Here is a 23,206-nt window from a genome sequence, read left to right on the forward strand (position 1 = left end):
AAGACCCAAATAGTCATATTGAGAATTTCCTCGAAGTTTGTGATATGTTGAAGATCAATGGAGTCTCGGATGATGCAATCCGATTGAGAGCATTCCCTTTTTCATTGAAGGGAAGAGCCAAGCAATGGCTTCATTCACTACCACGAGCTTCTATCACTGGCGTGGGGACCCGAGATGGTTGAGGCTTTCCTCGCAAAGGTATTTTTCCCCGGGGAAATCGGCAAAAGCTTCGCAATGAAATATCTTCGTTTGTTCGAGATAGAGCTTGAATCTTTATTTGAAACTTGGGAGCGTTTCAAAGACCTTTTGCTGAAGTGTCCACAACACGGGTTCCCCGAGTGGATGGTTATTCAATCATTTTACAATGGGTTGAACTCGAGTACCAAGCAACTCCTTGATGCCGCCTGGGAGGGACAATGGGAAACAAAACCCCCGAGCAAGCCCGACAACTAATTGAGGAAATGGGATTGAATAGCTACCAATGGAATGCAAGGGAAAGGAAGAAGGTGGCGGACTCCATGAAATTGATGCGAGTTACATCCTTAGCAGCCCCAAGTCGAGGCACTAAGCAAGAAGTTGGATATGTTGACTTCATCGAAGGTAGCCTCAATCACAAGTTGTGATGGTTGTGGGGGTGCACACATGCCATCGAGTTGTCCTATCTCAATTACCACTTCAGCCCCAATTGAACAAGTTGATTTTTGTGGGTAATTCGGGAAGAGTACAAGGGAACCCCTACGAGCAATACTTACAACCAAGGGTGGAGAAGCCACCCAAATCTCTCTGGGAAATCAAAGGGCAGCAAAAGGCCGTTGCCCCACTGGATTTCAGCAAACACCTTCGATTCCGGAAAGAGTTTTCGAATTGGAAAGGGTTTTGTCGAAGTTTATTCAATCAATCGACACAAGGTTCCAAAACATAGAGGCAACACTCCGTAATCACCCTTTGCTTCTTTACATAATTTGGAGAATCAAGTTGGGCAAATAGCAAAATCATTAGCGGAGAGACCTATTGGAAGCTTGCCGAGTAACACTGAGACTAACCCAAGAGAGCAAGTGAAAGCGATCACCTTGAGAAGTGGTCGAGGGCTCCAAGAAAAGGGTGCTGCTGAGAATAATTCTGAAATTCTTCAAGCCAAAACCCCCACTGGGAAGACTGCTGAGAATCCACAAGAACAGCCAAGGGATAGGGTGCAAGACAAGGAAAAGGGGCCAGCTGTGCCTTCCCCTTCATTTTTCCCCAAGAATTCCCTATCCGGTAGCGTTTGAAGAAAGACCAAGTTGATGAGCAAAAGCAGGAAATTTCGGATCTATTCAAACAACTACACATAAACATTCCGTTTGTGGAGGCATTGTCTCAAATGCCTCGCTATGCAAAAGATTTTTTGAAGGACCTCTTAACCAACAAAGAGGAAGATGGAGGAAAGTGTGGGCTGTGGTATTAGAAGGTAAGTGTTCGGCAATGCTTCAGAAAAACTTGCCAAACAAAATGAAAGATCCGGGGTGTTTCATCATACCATGTGCAATAGGAGGTTTGGGGGAAAAAAAAGCTTTGGCCGATTCGGGAGCTAGTATTAATGTTATGCCATACGCATTATTTGGAAAGTGGGTTTGGGAGAGCCACGTCCAGACCCGCATGACTTTTGCGGTGGCCGATCGTTCCGTTCGTCATCCTAGAGGTATAATCGAAGATGTTTTAGTAAAGGTTGACAAGTATATTTTTTTCCTGCAGATTTTTGTTGTGTTAGATGTTGATGAAGATGCGGAGGTGCCATTAATTGCAGGGAGACCGTTCCTACGCACTTCCAAGGCACTCATCGACATGGATGGAGGAGAGATGGCGTTGCGTATTGGAGAGGGACAAGATCACATATCGCCTTGCCGAAGCAATGAAGCACTCTCTTGACTTTGATGATTCTTGTTATTTTTATTGATGTCAATGACGAGATTTCTAATGAATACTTGCGAGGAATTGTTACATCCGGATCCATATGAGGAATGGCGGACATGGAAGAGGCACAATTAAAAATTTATGCGGAACAAGTCCTCAAGGAGCAACCACAAGGAGGATTCATAGAACAGATTTTTTTAGCCGGAGTCAAGAGGTCGAGACATCGTCGCGGAGCGCTCCCACACAATAGGGAGACAAGTACACACGGGGAGGCGCGACATGCCCTCATTCGGTAACTTGGTTAAGAGTTTTTTTCCTTGAATATGCGAAATTTGCATCCATCGTGTGTGCGAGGTTGCTAAGAAGGAGATTTTTCCATCTTTTATGACCCTCCATAAGGTAAGGAGAGGTGCGTCAAGCTTAGTGACGTTAAACAAAGCGCTTCTTGGGAGGCAACCCAAGTTTTTAGTTAGTTTTTTAAACTTGAAATTTAATTCCTACGATAATAATTTCATGAGTGTGTGCCTTAATCAATTTTTTTGTTGTTTCTTTGGTGTTTTTCATGAAATTTTTTTCGGTGATATGCATTATTTTTTTCATGTGTATGACATGGTTTAGGGTGTTTCAATGTTAAATGTTGAACAATTGGTGTCAATTTGGAGTTTTGGGCCCTTAGTGGGTACTGCTGCGAAAGTGCGAGTCCACGCGCAGCGTGGAATTTCCACGCGATGCGTGTCACGATACCCAGCGGGGAGTGGCAAATCCACACCCCCATGTGCCTATAAGAATGTGAAGGGGCACTATTCATCATCTTCCATTTTAAAGAACCCCTTTCATCTTCCAATTTTTTCACTCCTATAAAACTCAAGTTTTTGATCTCTAAAACCATTTGTTTTCAATTCCTTGGGGGATTAGAAGCGATTTACGGAGTTTGCACGATTTTTTTCTTCTCCAATTTGCTCCGGTAAGCTCTCATTTTATCCCACCCTTTCCATGTTTTTCAAGGTCATTTTCATGGAGTTTTCATGGTATTTGTACTGCTATATTTCATAGGAAATCATGTTAGACACCTAATGAATGCTTGAGGATGAATTATGTGAGCGTGGGAGCCCAACTCAGGCGAAATCGCTGGAGTCGGGCGCCTGTGAGCGTGGCCTTGCCGCCAGCGTGGGCGGCAGCTGGCGACCCGCGAGGCCGCAGCGTGCGTGGGCGGGCCAGCGCCCGCGTGGCTCCCACTGGCCGCGTGCCATGGCCCGACCCAGCGCCGCAGCGGCTGGCCCAGCGCGCAGCGACTGGGCGGCCGCAGCGCCATGGCCCGACCAGCGCGCCGGGCGGCCCAGCAGCGGCGGCGTGCCGTGCCAGTGCCGGCCCGCGACTGCGCGCCCGCGTGGCTTGCCCGCGCGGCAGCGGCCCCTGGCGAGACGGACACGCGCCCGCAGCGGGCGCGTGCTTTGCCCAGCGCCGCGTGGGGTGACGGGCACAGCCGGTAGCCTGTTTTCTCTCCGCCTCGCTGCCCTCGCGCGCGCGGTGCCCTGTTTACACTGTATACATGCCGATTGATGTTTTTACATGTTTTCTTCACAGATATGGCACCTCGGACCAAGAGATTGGCTCGAAAGCGTCCCTCGCCATGACGGGGGGCCGACTCCACCACCGATGGTGGAATTTCCGACCCCGTTCATCGAGCAGCGGTTCGGCGTCTCGAGAATCTCAAGATTGGGCGATCACGATTTATTGGTGGGGCGCACTAGAGGATATTGGTCTTGGCGGCGAGGTTAGAGAGCTGAGTTAGTGTGGGAGGTTGGGACCCGATTACTTGCTATTCGAGGAGCCCGTCGGGGCGAGATACCACCTTGGAGGTTCTTGCCTCGTTTTTCCTTCGATCGTGATGCGGTTGATACCGGTTTTGACACGGAGGATGCCATCATTTCCGAGCCTTTGGTCGGCCGCATGGGATGTCTCGACCCGAGTTCTCGATTTATCTTGGGTTATCTGATCGGGACTATCTTGATCTTGTCGAGTACACCGACTCCTCACCCGACTACCCTCATGGTATCACTGCGGGCCGGGTTTTCCATGATTTATCGGTGGCCGTCAATATTCTCCGAGGCCCGATCGAAGGCCTCTTGCCTCACTCGACCCGGCGCCACGGGTACATTCATGCGATTCTCGGCCGGTCGGTGGCGGTCGGGGAGATGAGTCTTGGTTCACTCAGCGGAGACGGATCTTTTGTACCTCCATTCCATGGTCCATGGAGTCCCTCTCCACCTAGGATTTGTGGTCGCTGACTACTTTCGCCATCAGAGTGAGTACTTACGGTTGGGAGCATTGTTCGCGGGACCCTATATCACTCGTCTTATGTTCAAGATGGAGTGCGATCCGCTCGGTCGAGGCGAGGAGAGGTCGATGGCCCAATACCATTGGGTTTGGTTACTCTCCGTTTGATGGGCATTGTGAGACGTACAGGCTCAGGTGGATACGCACTAGTGGAGTCGTCCTCTGAGGACGACGAGGAGCCTGCTGAGGCCACAGAGGCACCATCTGCGGCCGAGCCTAGGATCACCGAAGCAGCACCGATAGCATCCACTGATCCAGAGTCATCTACTTCTCGAGTACACGAGCGCCTGGCTCGACTCGAGGCTGCCGTTGCTACTATCTTGGAGAACCAGGTGCGGATTCTGGAGCGACTTGATCGTGATTCGGCGAGACTCTCGGCGAGGAGGTCTCATCCGTTTACATGCCGACATCCGCACCGGCACCGGCCTGACTCCGGATCTCGGCGCTTGAGGCGTCACATTCATGAGACTTTTTTTATTTTGTTTTTCATTTTTATGTTTTTATGTGTTTTTATCTTTTAGTTTGTGAACTTTTTGTGCTCGAGAAAGGTTTCACCTTCGAGAGTTATCTTTATGCTTTCGTTTTTGTTATTTGTTTTGCACTCGTATTCCCTTTTTCTATTTTATTGAGCTTTCTTGAACCCCTTGTATTCCGTGCGAGATGGCCTTGAGAGTGATGTTGTTGATGTTTTTAGTCATAGACACGATCATGTGCTTTATCACATGGTCGTGTGAGCTTCTAACCCGATGAACACATACACCCATGAGTTAGGCTTCACCAACCCGATTAATGAGGGAGTTCGGGGGAGTATTGTTTTAATTGCATTCCCAAACACATTATGCTTCCATTGTTATTATTTTTTTATTGTGCTTGCATGCGTACATTGAGGACAATGTACATCTTAAGTGTGGGGGAGGGTTCACCTTATACATGACCTTTTTACTTGTGTTTTTCATGATCATGCTTTTGTTGCCAATGAAGGTTCAGCTTAGGGTTAAGAGTTTAATTCTTAGTTTTTTTGGAGGTTATAAACATGGATTTTTATCATGCTCTAGTTTTTCATCCAATTTCATTGAATATTTTTTTGTCCGATTGCTCTTTGTGCACTTCTCTCACTCATTAGACCTATGAAGACTCTAGTTCATTATGTTTGGGACTTTAGTATGCTAGTTTTATTTATAAAAATTTTTGGGAAATTGTTTGTTGTTTGTACATAGGGTGTGGAAAGAGCTACCACCCATGATGTATGTAGCTACTCTCACAAGTCGGATACTTGTTATGCCCTAATGAGAGAAAGAGCTATCTCATGGGATGTGTGAAAGCTACCACCCTTGGTAGAAAGAGCTACCACCTCAAAAAGTGTGAAAGCCACCGGGAGGCATCTTGGGAAAGGGCTACCTTAGAGGATTGTGTGAAGCTACTACCTATTCTTTTTTTGTTCATAAATAAGTCCCGTTTTAATAAGAACTTGGTAGTGGACATAGTGTTGACATGAGTTGAGTTTTTTTCACACACACGCATTCGGATTTTTATCATATTCATTTTTTTGATTGGATTGTTTGCTAGAGCATTGATTATTTTTTTGTCTAGTGTTTTATTTTTCTCCATAACTTTAGAATTTCATTCTTGTACCTTCTTGGTGAACCTAAAGCCAATCACTTCTCTTTTTATTCCCATGAGTTTAATGTTTAATTTTTGCTTGAGGGCAAGCAAAGGCTTAAGTGTGGGGGAGTTTGATAAGTGCTTGAGTGAACATGTTTTTTTATGCTTGTTTTTACATACATTGAGCATCATATTTTTATATGGTTTATGTCTCATTTCATGTATTGGGTGTTCTTTTTATGCATGTAGGTTGTGAAGGCATTGGGATTTCAAAAGGGAGGCGAAGATAGGCTATTATGGCATAATATTGGGAGTTCTTGTACAAATCAAGTTGGAAGATACAAGAGGGGTTCATGTATGAGGAGATGTGTGCCAACTTCCATAGTTTTTTTGCAAGCCAAGTTGTTAATGGAAGGGCACAAAAGGCAGCCATGTCTCCACATCCCTCCTCCTTGTAAAGATTTCAAGACCTTTCAAGACGCATTGATGAAGGAAAAGCCGGATAGCCTACCATATGATCGTGTGCCCGATCGTGTGGCCTTAAGAGGAGAATGTTCATCGTTGTGCAGCGAGGGAATCATCGTAGCGGAATTGCTGTAGCGGAATCACGCGTAGCCGAATCAGCGTGAGCGAGATTCATGTTCACGCGCGGCGCGGAAATTCCCGCAGCGGCCGCGTGGGAATTCTGCAGCCCACGCGGGCGCGTGGAATATCCCGCAGCGGCGTGGGGGGCACGTGACGACGCGTTTTGAGGCTATAAATACACCTTTTGGCGATTCTAAAGGGACTTTTTGCGGAGCTTTGAGCATAGACATTGAGAGAGAGACGGCTAGGGGTTTGAGGAGAAGGTCTTCGCCAATTGATAGGGAGTTCTTCACCAACTTTGATAGATTCCTTCGACGTCATAGCATTTTTGGGGAGCCATTGGCAACCTAGCTTCGGAGAGGAATCCTTCAAGACGTAGAACTACCAATCAAGGCCAATCCGCACCAGTCGAGGGGTTTTTCTCTATGGGTTTTATTGCTTTTTCATTGTATTGATTATTGTTTTTGTAACTAGGCCCATGGAGGGCTAAACCCTAGTAGGTATTTGGGCATGTGAACCCTAAGATTTATATTTTTTTGGATTGATTCTCTTAATGTTTCTAGTTAATCCGAGTTGTCTTGAGTTTTTAATCTTGTGATTTAATTGCTTGCTAGTGTTGTTAATCCTTGTGGTTGATTACATTGCATGATTTAATACTTTAATGTGTGAAGTTTCCATTAGAGTTGGAGTTCCAAGATTAAAGAGGGTTGAGAGGGTGAGCCTTGAGATGGAGGAATGTCCCCTTTCCCTTTCGATTGAGTGTTTCCTATCTCCGTATTCCATATTCTCTTTGCAACCATATTCGGTGTGAGGCGTGAGATTGCTCGATTTCTCCGCGGGACCTTGTAGGGGTTAGGATCCTTCGCCGGGAATTAGGGTTGGATCTACATTTAGGAATCGGTTTCACTCTTAGGTTTCCTTAGAGCATATTGCGGTCATATGGGGTGTGAAGTGTTGAGATTGCTCGATTTCTCCACCGGGACCTCGTAGGGGACTAGTGCCTTTTGCTTGGAGACAAGAATTGGCTATCGTTGGACTACCTCGACTCATTAGACTCGATTCTATGAGCATTTAGTGAATCTTGAGCGTTAAAGAAGATCTTAGGGGGATCATTGCCCGAATACCTCATCCTTAGTGATTGAGACTCTTCTACTTTATTTCTTGCATACTTGTTTGCTTTGCTTGCAATTAGTTCACTCCATTATCTTAATTGATTCCGACTAGATAATTGAGAAGTGGTTATTACTAGTACTTCCGTTCCTTGTGGATTCGACTACCCGACTCACCGGGTAATTATTACTTCGACACTCGTACACTTGCGATTCACGCACGCATATTCGGACGTGTCAATGCGTGCAGATGGTCTTGTCATCATGGGAATTGAGACTTTGTCATGGGCACGGCCAAGGTATTTTGGCACTTGGCTGGATGAGCTTCACAAACCGTTGGAACAACATTCCCAATGTCTTAGCTCCATCAAATGCAACACTAGGAGTCAGGGGAGCATTGTTTTGATTGCTTTTCCCACATTTGAATTTAATTGATTTACATAATGAATGAGCTTGCATGTGTACATTGGGGACAATGTACAACTTAAATGTGGTGTGGGGGGGGGGAAGTTTCATAGTGCACGCATCTCTTTTATAGTTGTTTTGACTGATATACATACTCACATAGCCAATGGCGGTTCACCTTAGTTGCATTGACTGTATTCTTGAGTTTAGGAGTTTTTTTTTAAATTTAATGTTTTCATGCTCTAGTTTTTGCTTTAATTTCTAGGAATTTTCGCGCGATTGACACTTGTCACACTACTCACTCTTTGAACTCTTTTGGAAACTCATGTTTGATGTATAAGGGACTAGTTATAGTTGTTTCTTGTGTTAATTTAAAAAAAAATAAAAAATAAAAAAAATGGAAAAAATAAAAAGAAGGAACAAATAGTTTTATTGTTTATTTGTGCTTGTTGGGTGGAAAGAGCTACCACCTATGAAATATGAAGCTACTCTCATAAGTCGGATACTAGTTATGCCCTAATGAGAGAAAGAGCTATCTCATAGGATGAGTGAAAGCTACCACTCCGGTAGAAAGTGCTACCACTTTGAAAGTGTGAAAGCCACCTTAGCGGCCGCTTTTGGAAAGGGGCTACCTTAGAGGATGTGTGAAGCTACAACCATTTTTGAAATTTTTGTTCATTTTTGTAGATAAATAAGTCCCTTGTACTTAGAACAGTGAGGAGTAGACTATGGGTTGTTTTTGAGTGAGTTCACACACTTACACGATTTTTGGGTTTGTTGTCCCTTTTGATTCAAGTTTTTTTAACTAGAGCATTGATTTTTCGTATTTAGTGTTAAAATTTTTCTTACTTGTAGATTGCTCTCTTTGTATGCTTTGGTGAACCTAAGGCCAAGAACTTCCAATGTTTCTTTTATCTATGCATATAATGTTTTAATCTTTGCTTGAGGACAAGCAAAAGCTTAAGTGTAGGGGAGTTTGATAAGTGCTTGTGCGATAAGAATACAAATTGTTCTTTCCTTGTGTTGAGCGATACTTTTCTCTGGTTTGAACGCTAATATGGGTGTATTTATATTACTTTTATGCATATAGGGTTGTGAGGCTGATTATGAGAGAAAGAAGCCAATGTGGGACATGATGCACTAATTTGGAGGAAATCTTGCTACGGTTCAAACGCGAAGTCATAGGTCGGGTTCCAGATGCAGGAATGTGTGCCAACATCCTCGTACTCGAGTTAGCACAACTATTTGGAGGGGCACAAGGGCAGTCACATTCAAGCATTCTGACTTGTGCATATAGAACAAGATCCCCACCAACATGTCCATTATTAAAGAAACAAGGTGATCCACGATGTAAATGTGTGCCCGTTTGCATTACCTCAATGAAAGTATGGATTCGGGAGTATTTCAGGCCGGTACTCTAGCAGTCTATTATAGAAAACACTGTAGAAAAAATACAACAGCAGCACTATTTACAGCCGGGCGAGAAAATAGAAAAACAGAGAATCCACACGGCCATGTGGAAATTACACACGCCCGTGTGAAAAATTCGCAAGGGCGCCCACATATGCGTGTGGATTCCTGATTCCAGCCACTTAAAAGCCGATTTCAGCCCCGATTTTAGCATTTTTTTCTCCATCTTTTTCCCAACTTGAGAGAGGGTGGTGGCTAGAGTTTTGAGAGGTATTGGCTAGGGCTTTGGAGAGTTTCTATGGCTCTGACATCGTGTGCCATTTGAAAGAAGGTTAGTGGGAGAGCTTTCGTCGGCACCGATCCAGCGAGGTGTATCCTAGGCCGAACAAAGGGACCCTTGCGACGAGTAGAGGACTCTCCACAAGACCATCACCACAACTAAAAAGGAGATTTTCTATCGATGCTTTGTTTTTACATTCGATTTCATTGATTGTATCTAGCTCCATGGAGAGCTAAACCCCTACTGGGTACTTCGGTATTTGTGAATGCTAGGATGTATTTGTTTCATTGAATCTCTTTATTATGCTTTTAGTTAATTGATGTTTATTGTGAGTTCCAATCTTGGATACTTTATTGTATGAATACTCCCCTATAGTAACACTAGGGTTAAGAGTTCTTGTTGGTAACTCTTGTGAGTGAGTGACACACCATGAGGGTTAGACAAAGCTAGATTGGTAGCGGAGCATCCCCTTTCTCCACCGGTGTGATCTATCCTACCTCCATGTTAGAAGGGTTCTTTGCGGCCATAGTAGAGTGAATGAGCTAAGGGATGACCTTCCGCTGGGTCTTAGTTGCGAGTGCAACAGAGTGAAGCGTTGAAGTGATTTTAGCACCTAGGGCTTAATTGTGGCTAGGGATCTTCCACCTGGACCAAAGGGGTTAGGTCTATACATAGGAATAGGGTTTATCACTTGGAATCCACAGAGATCCTTGCAATTCTATGCAAGTGCAAGGTTGAGAGGTTATTCAATCTCCTCCAGGACATGTATAGATTTAGGCATGGTTGACCTTAGATTTGGGATCATGTAATTTAGGATTTCCATGACTCAATGTTGCATCAATTAGAAAGTATAATAAAAGGTTCTTGCACTTGAAATGATTGTCCTAGGGGGTCAATGTCCGTGTACCCCATCTTTATCATTTGCCTTACCTTCTCCTTTACAAGTGCTCTCTATCTTGTTGCTTTTATCTTTGTTATTTCATATTTTGTCACACTTATCACTATTTATCTTCCACATTAGTAAAGAAACAACTTAAGTGTCTTTATTCCCTACACTCTGTGGATACGATACCCACTCATCTGGGATTATTACTTCGACACCCATGCACTTGCGGTTTACACGCATATACGAACGTGTCACTTCCACTTCAGTTAGATTAGACGGCTCTTGTACAGATTCTTTACCCCTTCTTCTCAGTGTATGTTCAAGTTCAGAATCATCTTCAAGCAATACCGAAGGGTTCCCTCAGGTCATAACCTGGAGTTGCACCAAAATAAAGAAAACAAAATTATAATGATGATAGAATAAGAACATATGAAAAAGAATGAATGAATAGCTTAGATAGAAAAGTGCAAAGTATCTCTAAACGCCTACTCCCCGTCAATGGCACCAAAAACTTGACAATGCCCCTTGCGTGTGACCCACAAGTGCACAGGTTTGTTGAGTAATAAATCCCAGGTGAGTGGGGTATCATATCAACAGGGAGCAGGGAGTAAAAATATTTAAATTGCTACTTAACCACATGAAAATAAATAATGATACTGTCGATAAAATGTAATGTGAACAAAGATAAAAGAAACAAGAATGAGAGGCATAGGTAAGTAAGAGATAAGACAATCGATAGAAGTGGGGCACTCGGACAATGCTCCCCGTAGGATTTATGTTTCAAATGCAAGACCGACTATTATACTTCCTAATCAATGTTCATTGAGTCATGGAAATACTTAAGCACACGGTCCCAAATCTAAGGTCAACTGTGACTAACTCTAAACTATGTCCCAGTGGAGAAATCGCTCAGTCTCAACACCTCACACTATGTAAAGTTGCATGGAGTTCTAGGGAATCCAAGTGATAAACCCTCTTCCTATGTATAGACCTAACCCTTTGGTCCAAGCGAAAGTGCCCTAGCCACATTTAAGCCACAGACACTAGAGTCACTTCAATGCTTTACTCTGTTGCTCGTGTAACTAAGCCCCGGCGGAGTTCATCCTCTAGAACTTCATTCATTTGTGACCGCAAAGAACTCAAGGAAACGGAGGTAGGATAAATCACATCGGAGGGGAAAGATGACGCTCCACTACCTCTCAACTCACCCTCTCAACCGCCTCCAATCAAGCAATGTCTAACCCTCATTGTGTATCACTCATCTACAATAGTTACCAAGATGCACTCTCAACCCTAGTGTTACTCTAAGGGAGAAATCATTCAACAAGCATTCAAGATTGGAACTCAATTAAAACATTAATTAAGGAAAGCATAATAAAAGATCAATGAAACAATAACATCATTGGGTCTACAAAATCCAAGTACCCACTAGGGGTTTAGCTCTCTGATAAGATCCCCTTGTGTATATCCCGCAAGTGCACGGGTTTGTTGAAGTAATAATCCCGGGTGAGCGGGGTTGAATGCACAGGGAGTAGGGAGTAAAGACACTTAATTCGATTCTTAGCTATGTGGAGTATCAACAATGATAAGTATGGTAATGATTCAATTCTCAGAAATTAAAAGCAACAAGTAAGAGAGCAAAAGTAAGGAGGAGGTAAGGCAATCGATAAAGATGGGGTACTCGGATGATGCTTCACCTAGGATAATCGCTTCAAGTACAAGAACTCTCTATTATGCTACCTAATCAATGCAATGGTGAGTCGTGGAAATCCTTACATACATAGTCCCAAATCTAAGGTCAACTATGCCTAACTCTATACATGTACCGGAGGAGAAATCGAACAATCTCAACACCTCGCACTCGCATAGAGTTGCAATGAGCTCTAGGATTCCAAGTGATAAATCTCTTCCTAGATTTAGACCTAACCCTTTGGTCCAAAGGGAAGGTCCCTAGCCACAATTAAGCCCCTAGATACTAAGATCACCCTCAACGCTTCACTCCATTGCACGCTGGAGGTTCATCCCTTAGACCATTCACTCTATTATGGCCGCAAAGAACTCGAGGAACGGAGGTAGAATCTATCACGTCGGAGGGGAAAGGGGACGCTCCCTGCATCTCTCGACTCACCCTCTCAACCCTCTCCAACCTAGCTTTTTGTCTAACGCTCGTAGTGTGTCACTCACTCACAAGGTTACCAACAAGAACTCTCAACCCTAGTGTCACTCTAGGGGAAATGTTCATACAATCAAGCATTCAAGTTTGGAACTCACAATAAACATCAATTTATTGAAAGCATAATAAGAAGTTCAATGAAGCGAATACATCCTAGTGTTCACAATCAGCCAAGTACCCACTAGGGGTTTAGCTCTCCATGGAGCTAAGTACAATCAAAGAAATCGAATGTAAAAGCAATGAATCCATAAAGAAACCACCTCGATGGTCGTGTCGATGGTTTTGTGGAAAGTCCTCTACTGTCAGTCCAAGGATTCCTTCATCCGGTATAGGATACGCCTCGATCGAAGCTCCCCTACCAACCTTCTTCGTAATGGAATCACGATGTCGGAGCAGTAGAACCTCTCCAAAACCTTGGCCAATACCCCTCGAAACCCTTGCCGAAGCCCTCTCACAAGTTGGGGAAAAGATGGAGAAGAGAATACCAAAATCGGGGCTGAATCGGCTTTAAATAGGGCTAGAATCGGGCAACTCCACGGGCGTGGGCGATACACGCGCCCGTGCGGAATTTTCACACGGGCGTTGATAATTTCCACACGCCCATGTGGATTCCCTGTTTCTTTAGTTTCTCGGCTGGCTGTGAACAGTGCTGCTACACGTTAACGTCGTGAATCAATTGCTTCTTCAATGATATATATGTTGGTGGAGCTCCTGTTCTTATATGCATAAGACAGAATGCCCGAGTGTGACTGCCTTTGTGCCCCTCCAAATGGATGTACTCACTCAAATGCGAGGAGGTTGGCACACACTCTAGCATCTCACACCTGTCCTATGTCTTCGCGTTTGAACCTTAGCATGATCTCCTCCAAAATAGGTGCATTATGATCCACATTGGCCTATTTCCTTCATACTCAGCCTCACAACCATACCTGCATAAAAGTAACATAAAAACACACATATTAATGTAAAAACCTGAGAAAAGTAATTCTCAACATAAGGAAAGAATGCTTCGCATTTATATCACACAAGCATTTATCACTCTCCATGGAGCACAATACAATCAATAATGAAATCGTAAGTAAAAACAAGTGTTCCATAAGAAAACCACCTCGGTAGTCATAACGATAACCTTTTGGAGTAGCCAAGTCTTCTCCAAAGATCCCCTTGTCCGGCCTAGCGCACACCTCGCTGGATCTGTGCTGATCAAAGCTCCTCCAATAACCTTCTTCCAAGTAGAGTGCGGTGTTAAATCCTTAGAACCACTCCAAAGACATGCCAAAAGCCTCTCTAAACCTTAGCTGACGGCCTCTCGAATGATGGATGAAAGTTAGAGAAAAGGGTAAAAGAAGATTGCAAAAATCAGGCTGAATCGCAGCTTAAAGAGGGCTGGAATCAGGAATCCACATGCCCCTGTGGATATTTCCCGCAGGCTTGTGGAATTTCCACACAGGCAAGGGGACATTTCCACACACCCGTGTAGATTTTCTAGAAATCTTGTTTTCAGCGTTATTTTCCTGCAGTAACCTACTACAAAACTCGGCTAAAACACTTCTAATTCCACACTTTTCATCGAGGCAACATGAACGGGCACAAGTTTATACCATAGATCACACGTCCTCTTCAATCAAAAGCTTCATTGGCAGAGGTTTTGTTATCAATGCACAAGTCGGGATATGCAAATGTGACTGTCTTTATGCCAGTCCAACTCATTGTAATGACTTGAATTCATGGAGGTTGGAACACATTCACCAAATAATGTGTTTATGATCTACTTTTGGCTTCTTTTCTCAATACCTAGCTTCACAACCCTACATGCGGAAAAGAACACAAATACACATGTATCAGTGCTTAAACCTGCTAAAAGTAATGCTCAACATAAAGAAAGAACACTTCGCATTCTTATTACACAAGCACTTATCAGTTGTCATCAAGTAGCTCTAATAACTCATCTTTCATGAACTTGTCCTGTACAAAATTAGAAACCAAGTCATCAATAGCATCAACAAAATAATAAGAACCGTCAAAGTCCATCGTGTGTCACATAGAATTACAGAGATTGAAAATCAAAGTGCCATGCGACCATCCTTGACATCAATAAGAGCCTTGGATGTAGCCAAAAATGGTCTACCGAAAATTAATGGCACCTCAGCCTTGTCATATACATCAAAGTTGATTAGGTCCCCTGGAAAAATAAATTTGTCCACCTTCACCAAAACATTTTCAATGATTCCACGGGGTTGTCTGATGGACCTATCGACCAGTTGTAGCGTCATTATAGTGGATTTTGGCTCCCCAAGGCCAAGCTTTTAAAAATTTTATAGGGCATGAGATTTATGCTTGCCCCAAATTACTAAGTGCTTTTTAATCAATCAACCCACCAATTGTACAAGGGATGATGAACCCCCCGGGTCCTTTTCCTTTTTGGGGAGTGAGTTGGTGATCAACCCGGAACATTCCTCACTAAGGGTTACTAACAACACATCTTCCAATTTTCTCTTATTCATGAGAAACTTCTTCAAAATTTAGCATATCTCAGTATTTGAGCAAGAGCTTCAATGAATGGAACATTGATCTGCAAAGTTTTGAACATGTCGAGGAATTTCTTATATTACTCATCTTGTTGGTCTTTTTTCACTTTCTCAGGATAGGGAAGCTTGGGATGATACATGGGTGGTGCATTCTTTTCCTTGCCCTGTTTCATTGTCATTTCCTTTCCTTCACTTGGGGCCTCAAGGTCGACATTGCTAGATGGTTCGGCCACAACTGTCATGACCTCATTTTCAAAAGAATTTGGGAGTTTCTTTCCACTCCTCAATGAAACACCCTTAAGGGATTCCTTCTTGTTGATTTTTGTGTTACTAGGAAGTGACCTCGGAGGCCTCTCTTTAATTAGTTTGGACATTTTGAGCCCTATGGTGCTCCATATTCTGTATTGTGGCATTAGTGTTCCTAATCATCTCTTCATGGTTCAAAAGATGACTCTCTATACCCTTTATGAATTGACTAAGCAACCCGATGAGTTTTACAATTGAATTTGAAGAGGACGAGGGCTCTAATTATTGTGTGCTCGGTGGAGGAGTTCTATTTTGTTGATCTTGCCATTGTCCTGATTGGTTCCATGAAAAGTTGTGATGGTTTTTCCATCTTGAATTGTAGGTGTTATTGTATGGGTTGTTCTAGAATCGGAGATTCTGTGCAACAAAATCCACCCATTCGAACTGATAAGCACCCATATAAGCAAAGCCAGTAGTCTCACATGGGGATGGCCCAACTATCTCCAGATGGTCCAGTGACTAAGGAAATCAATTGTATTGCATCTAACCACTTCATGATGGCTTCAACCTACGCAGCCAATGTGGTGATGACATCGACTTGGTAAATCCTAACTACTTGGACTGGTTTGACTCACTCGAAGCTCTATTGGTAGCCATTGCTTGCCATCTCTTCGATCAACGTGTATGCCAAACTTGGTTGCTTGTTGCATAACGATCCCCAGAGGCTACATCGAGCATTTACTTGGAAGATATATTCAGCCCATTATAAAAAATCTAGATTTGTATCCATTCCATAATTCCATGAGATGGGCACTTTCTCAGCATTTCCTTATACCTTACCCAAGCATCATACAAGGATTCAGACTGAAACTGTGTAAAGGAAGAAATGCAATTTCTTAACTTAGTGATCTTTGCCGGATGCAAATATTTTGCACTGAAAGTGTCTGAGGTTTGCTTCCATGCTGTCAATGACCCTTTCAGCAAGGAATATAGCCACTATCTTGCCCTTCCTCGCAATGTGAATGTAAAGAGTCGAAGGCGGATGGCTTAAAAGTATTACAAATCTCAAGGAAATTCCTTATGTGCTCATATGGGTCCTTGATATGTGCTTGTGTATTAAGAATGCGAAGTATTCTTTCCTTACGATGAGCGTTTCTTTTATCAGGTTTAAGAACTAATACATGTGTATTTTTGTTCTTTTGCACATGTAGAGTTGTGAAGCTAAGTTTTAAGAAAAGAAGCCAAAAGTAGATCGTGAATGCAACATTTGATGGAATCTTGGAAGGAACAAACATGAAGACACAAGTGGGGCTATAAGATATGTTAATGTGTGCCAACCTCCATGTATTCAAGCCATTACAATAAGTTAGAGGGGCACGAAGACAGTCACATTTAGGTATCCTAACTTGTGCAAAGATAGCAATATCTTTACCAATGAACCCGTTTATTGAAGAAGCGATGTGATCTACGGCATAAACGTGTGCCTGTTTATGTTGCCTCGAGAAATGGATTCTGGAGCATTTTTGCCGGGGGTACTGTAAGAAGATATTGTGGTCATTTAATGTAGCAATTACTGTTCACAGCTGGCCGAAAAATCAGAATTCCATAGAATCCACACGGGTGTGTGGAAATTCCACTGGCCCATGTGGAACACCCACAGGCCCGTGTGGATGCCCGATTACAACCTATTATATCCGTTTTTCAGCCCGATTTTAGGATCCTTTTCACCCTTCTCTCTAATTTTTCTCTATCTTTTTGGGAGGCTATCGGCTAGGGTTTTGAGAGGCTTTTGGCAAGTCTTTAGAGTGGTTCTACAGATTCACAACCACGCTCCGCTTGGAAAAATGTTATTGGGGAAGCTTTCATCGTCATTGATCCGGCAAGGTGTGCCCTCGGCCGGACAAGGGGACCTTTGTAGAAGACGAGGCTACTCCACAAAACCATTGACATGAATACCGAGGGGGTTTTCCTATGAATCTCTTGTTTTTACTTTTGATTTCATTATTGATTGTATTTTGCTCCATGGAGAGCTAAACCCCCTAATGGGTACTTGGATTTTGTAAACCCAAGGATGTTATTGTTTCTTTGACCTTTTATTATGCTTTCCTTAATTGATGTTTTAATTGAGTTTCAATCGTGAATGCTTGTTGAATGATTTCTCTCTTAGAGTGACACTAGGGTTGAGAGTTCATCTTGGTAACATTTGTGGATGGGTGACACGCCACGAGGGTCAGACAAAGCTAGATTGGAGAGGGTTGAGAGGGGGAGTGATAAGTGCTTGTGTGATAAGAATGCGAAGTGTTCTTTTCTTATGATGAGCATTACTTTTATCAGATTTTAGCACTAATACTTGTGTATTTGTGTTACTTTTAAGCATATAAGGTTGTGAAGATAAGCATTGATAAAATAAGTTAAAAGTAGATCGTAATCACATTGTTTGGTGGAATCTTGGAAGGAACAAACGCGAAGACACAACTGGGACTCCAAGATACATGAATGTGTGCCAATTTTCATGAATTCAAGTCAGTACAATGGATTGGAGGGGCACAAAGGCAGTCACATTTGCATATCCCGACTCGTGCATTAATGACAATATCTCTGCCAATGAAGCATTTGATTGAATAAGATATGCGATGTACGGCATAAACGTGTGCCTGTTTATGTTGCCTTGATAAAGAAAGTGGAATTGGGAGTGTTCTGGCCAACTACTGTAGCAGTTACTGTTCACAGCCGGCCGAAAATGAGATTTTCAGAGAATCAAGATGGGCGTGTGGAGATTCCCCACCCCCGTGTGGAATCCCACAGGCCCGTGGGAAACATCCAAAGGGGCATGTGGATGCCTGATTCCAGCCCTATTTAAGCCGCGATTCAGCCCGATTTTGGGGATCTTTTTCACCTCTTCTCTTCCATTTTTCTCCATCGTTTGGGAGGCTGTCAGCTAGGGTTTCGAGAGGCTTTTCGCACGTCTTAGGAGTGGTTTTAAGGATTCTATATCACGATTCACTTAGAAGAAGTTTATTGGGGGAGGTTTCGTCAGCATAGATCGGGTGAGGTGTGCCCTAGGCCGGACAAGGAAACCCTTGGAGAAGACTCAACTACTCCACAAGACCATCGACATGGACAATGAGGGGGTTTTTCTATGGATTACTTGTTTTTACATTCGATTTCATTGTTAATTGTAACTAGCTTTATGGAGAGCTAAACCCCCTAGTGGGTACTTGGATTTGTGAAGTAGCAATTTAAGTATTTTTTCTCCTTATTCCATGTAGATACGATACCCCACTCACCTTGGAATTTATTACTCGACAAACCCGTGCAATTACGGATAACACGCAAGGGGCGTTGTTAGTGAGTCGAGAGGTAGTGGATCATCCCCTTTCCCATCTAGTGTGATTTATCCTACCTCCAATTACTAGAGCTCTTTGCGGTTACAATAGAATGAAGAACTAAAAGATAAACTCCGCTGGGGCTTAGTTGTGCGAGCAACAGAGTGAAGCGTTGAAGTGACTTTAGTTCCTCGCCTTAATTGTGACTAGGGGTCTTTTGCCTTGACCAAAGGGTTAGATCTACGCATAGGAATAGAGTTTATCACTTAGAATCCCTAGAACTCCTTACAACTTTACACAGTGTGAGGTGTTGAGACTGAGCAATTTCTTCGCAAGGACATAGTATAGAGTTAGTCACGGTTTACCTTAGGTTTGGTACCGTGTGCTTTAGGATTTCCATGACTCATTAAGCATTAGTTAGGAAGTATAATAGTAGGTCTTGCACTTGAAACATTAGTCCAAGGGGCTGCATTGTCCGAGTACCCCACTTCTATCTATTGCCTTTCCTCTCACTTACTTGTGCCTTTTATTATTGTTTCTTTTATTTCTATTTACATCACATCTCATCAACACAATCGTCATTCATCTTCATTTGGTTAAGTAGCAATTTTGGTATTTTTATTCCCTACTCCCTATGGATATGATACCCCACTCACTTGAGATTTATTACTTCGACAAACCCGTGCACTTGAGGGTCATACGCAAGGGGTGTTGTTAGGTTTTTGGCACCATTGCCGGGGATTAGGCATTTAGAGATACTTTGCACTTTGTTTTCTTAACCGTTCATCATTCATTCTATTTCACATCTTCTTATTCTATCATCGTTCTGAATTATTTTCTTTATTTTGATGCAGAAAAAAATGATCAACATACCCGAATTATTCGACACAATCACGAGGATGGTTGAAAATATAGAGCAGAAAGTTCAACTGTTTACCGTACAAGCCACGCCGTGTTTTCCTTTGTAAGAGCACTACACTATTCACCATCAAGTGGAAGAATCAATTGTTGATTACATTTTCGGAATTCAGGATCATAATGATGAATTAGATAGTGTGCTAGAAGAAAGTTTGGAGAGAGTCCTTGATCAGTTTGACTCATCTAGTCATGAACAAAGATAGGAACTTTTTCTTTGGCTGTGCCAATATCAGGGAAAGAAAGTGGTGGATGGAGGAATTGACGGGCGTTGAAGACCATTCAAAAGAAAATGCACAAGTGGAAGAGGTGGAGAATGATTTTGAATAGGAGGCGAACAATTTTAAGGAAATTGAGAGAATGAAAGAGAGTAGACTATGCCCATCAATTGAGGAACCACTTTAATTAGAACTTAAAAACTTACTGGCACATTTGGAGTATGCCTTTTTAATGGAAGAATCAAAGTTCCCGGTGATTGTGGCATCAAGTTTCTCTATATATCAGAAGGAGAAGCTTGTTAGCATGTTGAAAAGGCATGAATCAGCTATTGCTTGGAAGATCTCAGATATCAAGGGCATCAATCCATCATTTTACACTCATAAAATTTTGATGGAGGAAAATTTTAAATCTGTGATCCAACCCCAAAGAAGACTGAACCCAAACATGAAGGAAGTTGTCAAAGAAGAAGTGGTAAAACTACTTGATGCAGGGATTATCTACCCAATTTCTGATAGTGCATGGATGGGCCCAACTCAAGTAGTCCCGAAGAAGGGGGAAATGATAGTTGTGAGGAATGAAAAGAATGAACTAATTCTGACCAGAACAGTCACTGGTTGGCATGTCCGCATTGATTACAGAGGGCTGAATGATGCTACTCAAAATGACCATTTTCCATTACCATTTATAGATCAAATGTTGGAGCGGTTGGCAGGGCATCAGTTTTATTGATTCCTTGATGGTATGTCAGGGTACTTCCAAATTCCAATAGCTCTAAAGATCAAGAAAAGACAACATTCACTTGTCCTTATGGTACTTTTGCTTATAGAAGAATGCCTTTTGGGTTGTGTAACACATTAGCAACATTCTAGCGTTGCATGCTGCCATTTTTGACGATCTTCTAAAAGACATAATGGAGGTGTTTATGGATGACTTTTCGGTATTTGTAGACTCCTTTGACATGTGTTTAAATAATTTGGAAAGAGTGCTAGTGAGATGTGAAGAGACAAATCTTGTTCTTAATTGGGAAAAATGTCATTTTATGGTTCAGGATGGCATTGTTCTCAGACATAAGATTTCCCGAGTAGGCATGAAGGTCGATAAGGCGAAGATTGAAGTCATAGAGAAGCTTCCTCCACCTATAAATGTAAAAGGGGTTCGTAATTTTCTGGGACATGCAGCTTTCTATAGAAGGTTCATCAAGGATTTTTCAAAGATTACGTAACCGTTGACCAAACTTCTTGAAAAGGATTCTTCTTTCGATTTTGGGAATGACTGCCTGATGGCGTTTAATTTGTTGAAGGAGAAACTAGTGCAAGCACTAATTCTAACTTTACCGGACTGGAACAAACCTTTTGAACTCATGTGAGGTGTAAGTGATTATGCTGTTGCAGCAGTTTTGGGGCAGAGGAAAGATAAGCAGTTCTGACAGATTTACTATGCTAGTAGGACTTCACAAGTGCTCAAGAGAACTATACAACCACCGAAAAAGAGTTGTTGGTAGTAGTGTTTGCTATTGACAAGTTTAGGCCATACCTCATCTTATCTAGGGGCACAGTATTTACCGACCACTTGGCTCTCCATTACCTCATGAACAAGGCTGACACAAAACCGAGATTGATTCGTTAGATCCTATTGTTGGAAGAGTTTGATATGGAGATAAAAGATAAGAGAGGAACCAAAAATTTCATTACGGATCACCTATCAAGGTTAGAAGGTTGTGAAGGACAAGAACCAGCAAGCAAGGAAATTAATGATTTCTTTCCCGAATAGCATTTGTATGTAGCACATGATTTTGATCCAAAAAACAATCTGTGGTTCACGGATTTTGCAAATTATTTGTCAAGGAAAGTACTAAAGTAGGGCCTCAACTTTCAATAGAAGAAAACATTTTTTAGTTATTTGATGAACTACTTTTGTGATGATCCATACTTGTTTTGTATTTGTGCTGACTATGTGGTTCGAAGATGTGTGTCAAGGGAGGAAGGTTGGAATATTCTTGCACACTGCCACTTTGGGTCAGTTGGGGGACATTATGCATCAAGTAAAACTGTTGAGAAAGTTTTGGCTGCCAGTTTTTATTGGCCAAATCTATTCCAGGATGCTCACTAGTTTGTTCTTTGATGCAATAGTTGTCAGAGGGCCGGAAACCTATCACGAAGAGATGAGATGCCTCAGAATCCGATGCAATTTTATGAGGTGTTTGATATATTGGGTATTAACTTCATGGGTCCATTTCTGAAAGAGGCTGTGAGGCATCTCTGGAAGGCTTTACAGGCTTCCTTACGGGCAAAGGATGCTGTCAAGCCTATCTGGATGGCTTCACAGGCTTCATTGGATTCAAGGGAGGCCGTGAAGCCCCTAAATCAGCCCCTTACGGGCACACCAAGTGCCTGCAAGGCTTTGGCCTTACTTTAACCTTTTTAAAAGCTTTCCCCCACTTTTTTAACCTCCCAAAAGACCTTAACTAAGATCCTAACACAAGAGGACACTCAAAGAAACTTAAACACACAAGTTACACTCAAGAAACAAAATACAAGAGAAGTAGGAAAAAGGCGGACTTCCACAAAAGTACTGTATCAAAACACTGTTCAATGAGCAACATCAAAGAATATCACGTATGATAGCATCTTCAATGATCATCATCAGAGGGGGCATGAGTGACACATGTTATACGGATAATCTTGGATCTTCTCATCCCTGACCTTCGGAGAACTATTGGAGGGTTTTAGTTTAGGAATACTTTGAATGCATATTTGTTCTTTATTTAGCCTTGTGTCTCTCTTATGCTTTGATGCTTTGCATTTTATGGTCCATAAGAACCTAATTCAATGGGAATTGTATCTCTAGGTCCCTCACTTATTATTTATGAATCTTTATTGATTAGTTTAATACATTGTTCTAGTTTTCATTAATCAACGCATGTTATTAGTTGATTGATATTCTTGTTAATGTGGATGAGGAGGTTATACCACCATGTTGATGACGCCCATGCCATGATAGATCTAGGCATGCTCTAAGATATTGGGCATAGCTAGGTTTCTAGATTAGGGATTGATTGCCCTTTTGGCTTATGGTTTGATTGGCCTCTTCTCATGGGTTTCCAGATTAGGGATGTAACCTTCTTTGCTCTACCTATGCTACATATGAAAAATATAAAGTTTAGCATGTAAAAATACAAAATTTGAACAAAACGGGAATGCTTATGGCCCGCTTATAGAAAGGCTTACATCCGTAAGACTTAGGGAAAGTCACCTTTACAGCAACCCTTACAGCCATAAGCATGATCTCAGGCCGT

General features: G+C 42.5%; 1 protein-coding gene and 1 non-coding gene across 2 annotated transcripts; one reads left to right on the forward strand and one right to left on the reverse strand.

The window, feature by feature from the left end:
- Nucleotides 1-225: 225 nt before the first annotated feature.
- On the reverse strand, nt 226-332 carry LOC120253279. The gene has a single exon (XR_005534229.1). It is a non-coding gene; the product is annotated as a small nucleolar RNA R71 (small nucleolar RNA).
- A 2,645-nt stretch (nt 333-2,977) lies between these two features.
- On the forward strand, nt 2,978-4,755 carry LOC120253277 (cold shock-induced protein TIR1-like). Its single transcript, XM_039261599.1, has 3 exons — nt 2,978-3,251; nt 4,357-4,612; nt 4,749-4,755. Exons 1-3 carry the CDS (start codon nt 2,978-2,980, stop codon nt 4,753-4,755), a joined length of 537 nt encoding a protein of 178 aa, XP_039117533.1.
- The last annotated feature ends 18,451 nt before the right edge of the window (nt 4,756-23,206 follow it).

Source organism: Dioscorea cayenensis, unplaced genomic scaffold, assembly GCF_009730915.1.
Source record: "Dioscorea cayenensis subsp. rotundata cultivar TDr96_F1 unplaced genomic scaffold, TDr96_F1_v2_PseudoChromosome.rev07_lg8_w22 25.fasta BLBR01000031.1, whole genome shotgun sequence".
NCBI lineage: Eukaryota > Viridiplantae > Streptophyta > Magnoliopsida > Dioscoreales > Dioscoreaceae > Dioscorea > Dioscorea cayenensis.

Excerpts from the sequence above, each read along its gene's own strand:
- LOC120253277 (XM_039261599.1), top strand. The coding sequence starts at position 2,978 with ATGAATTATGTGAGCGTGGGAGCCCAACTCAGGCGAAATCGCTGGAGT. Across the intron at positions 3,252-4,356 it reads AGCGGCGGCGTGCCGTGCCA|GCTCAGGTGGATACGCACTA; the intron begins GTGCCGGCCCGC and ends TGAGACGTACAG.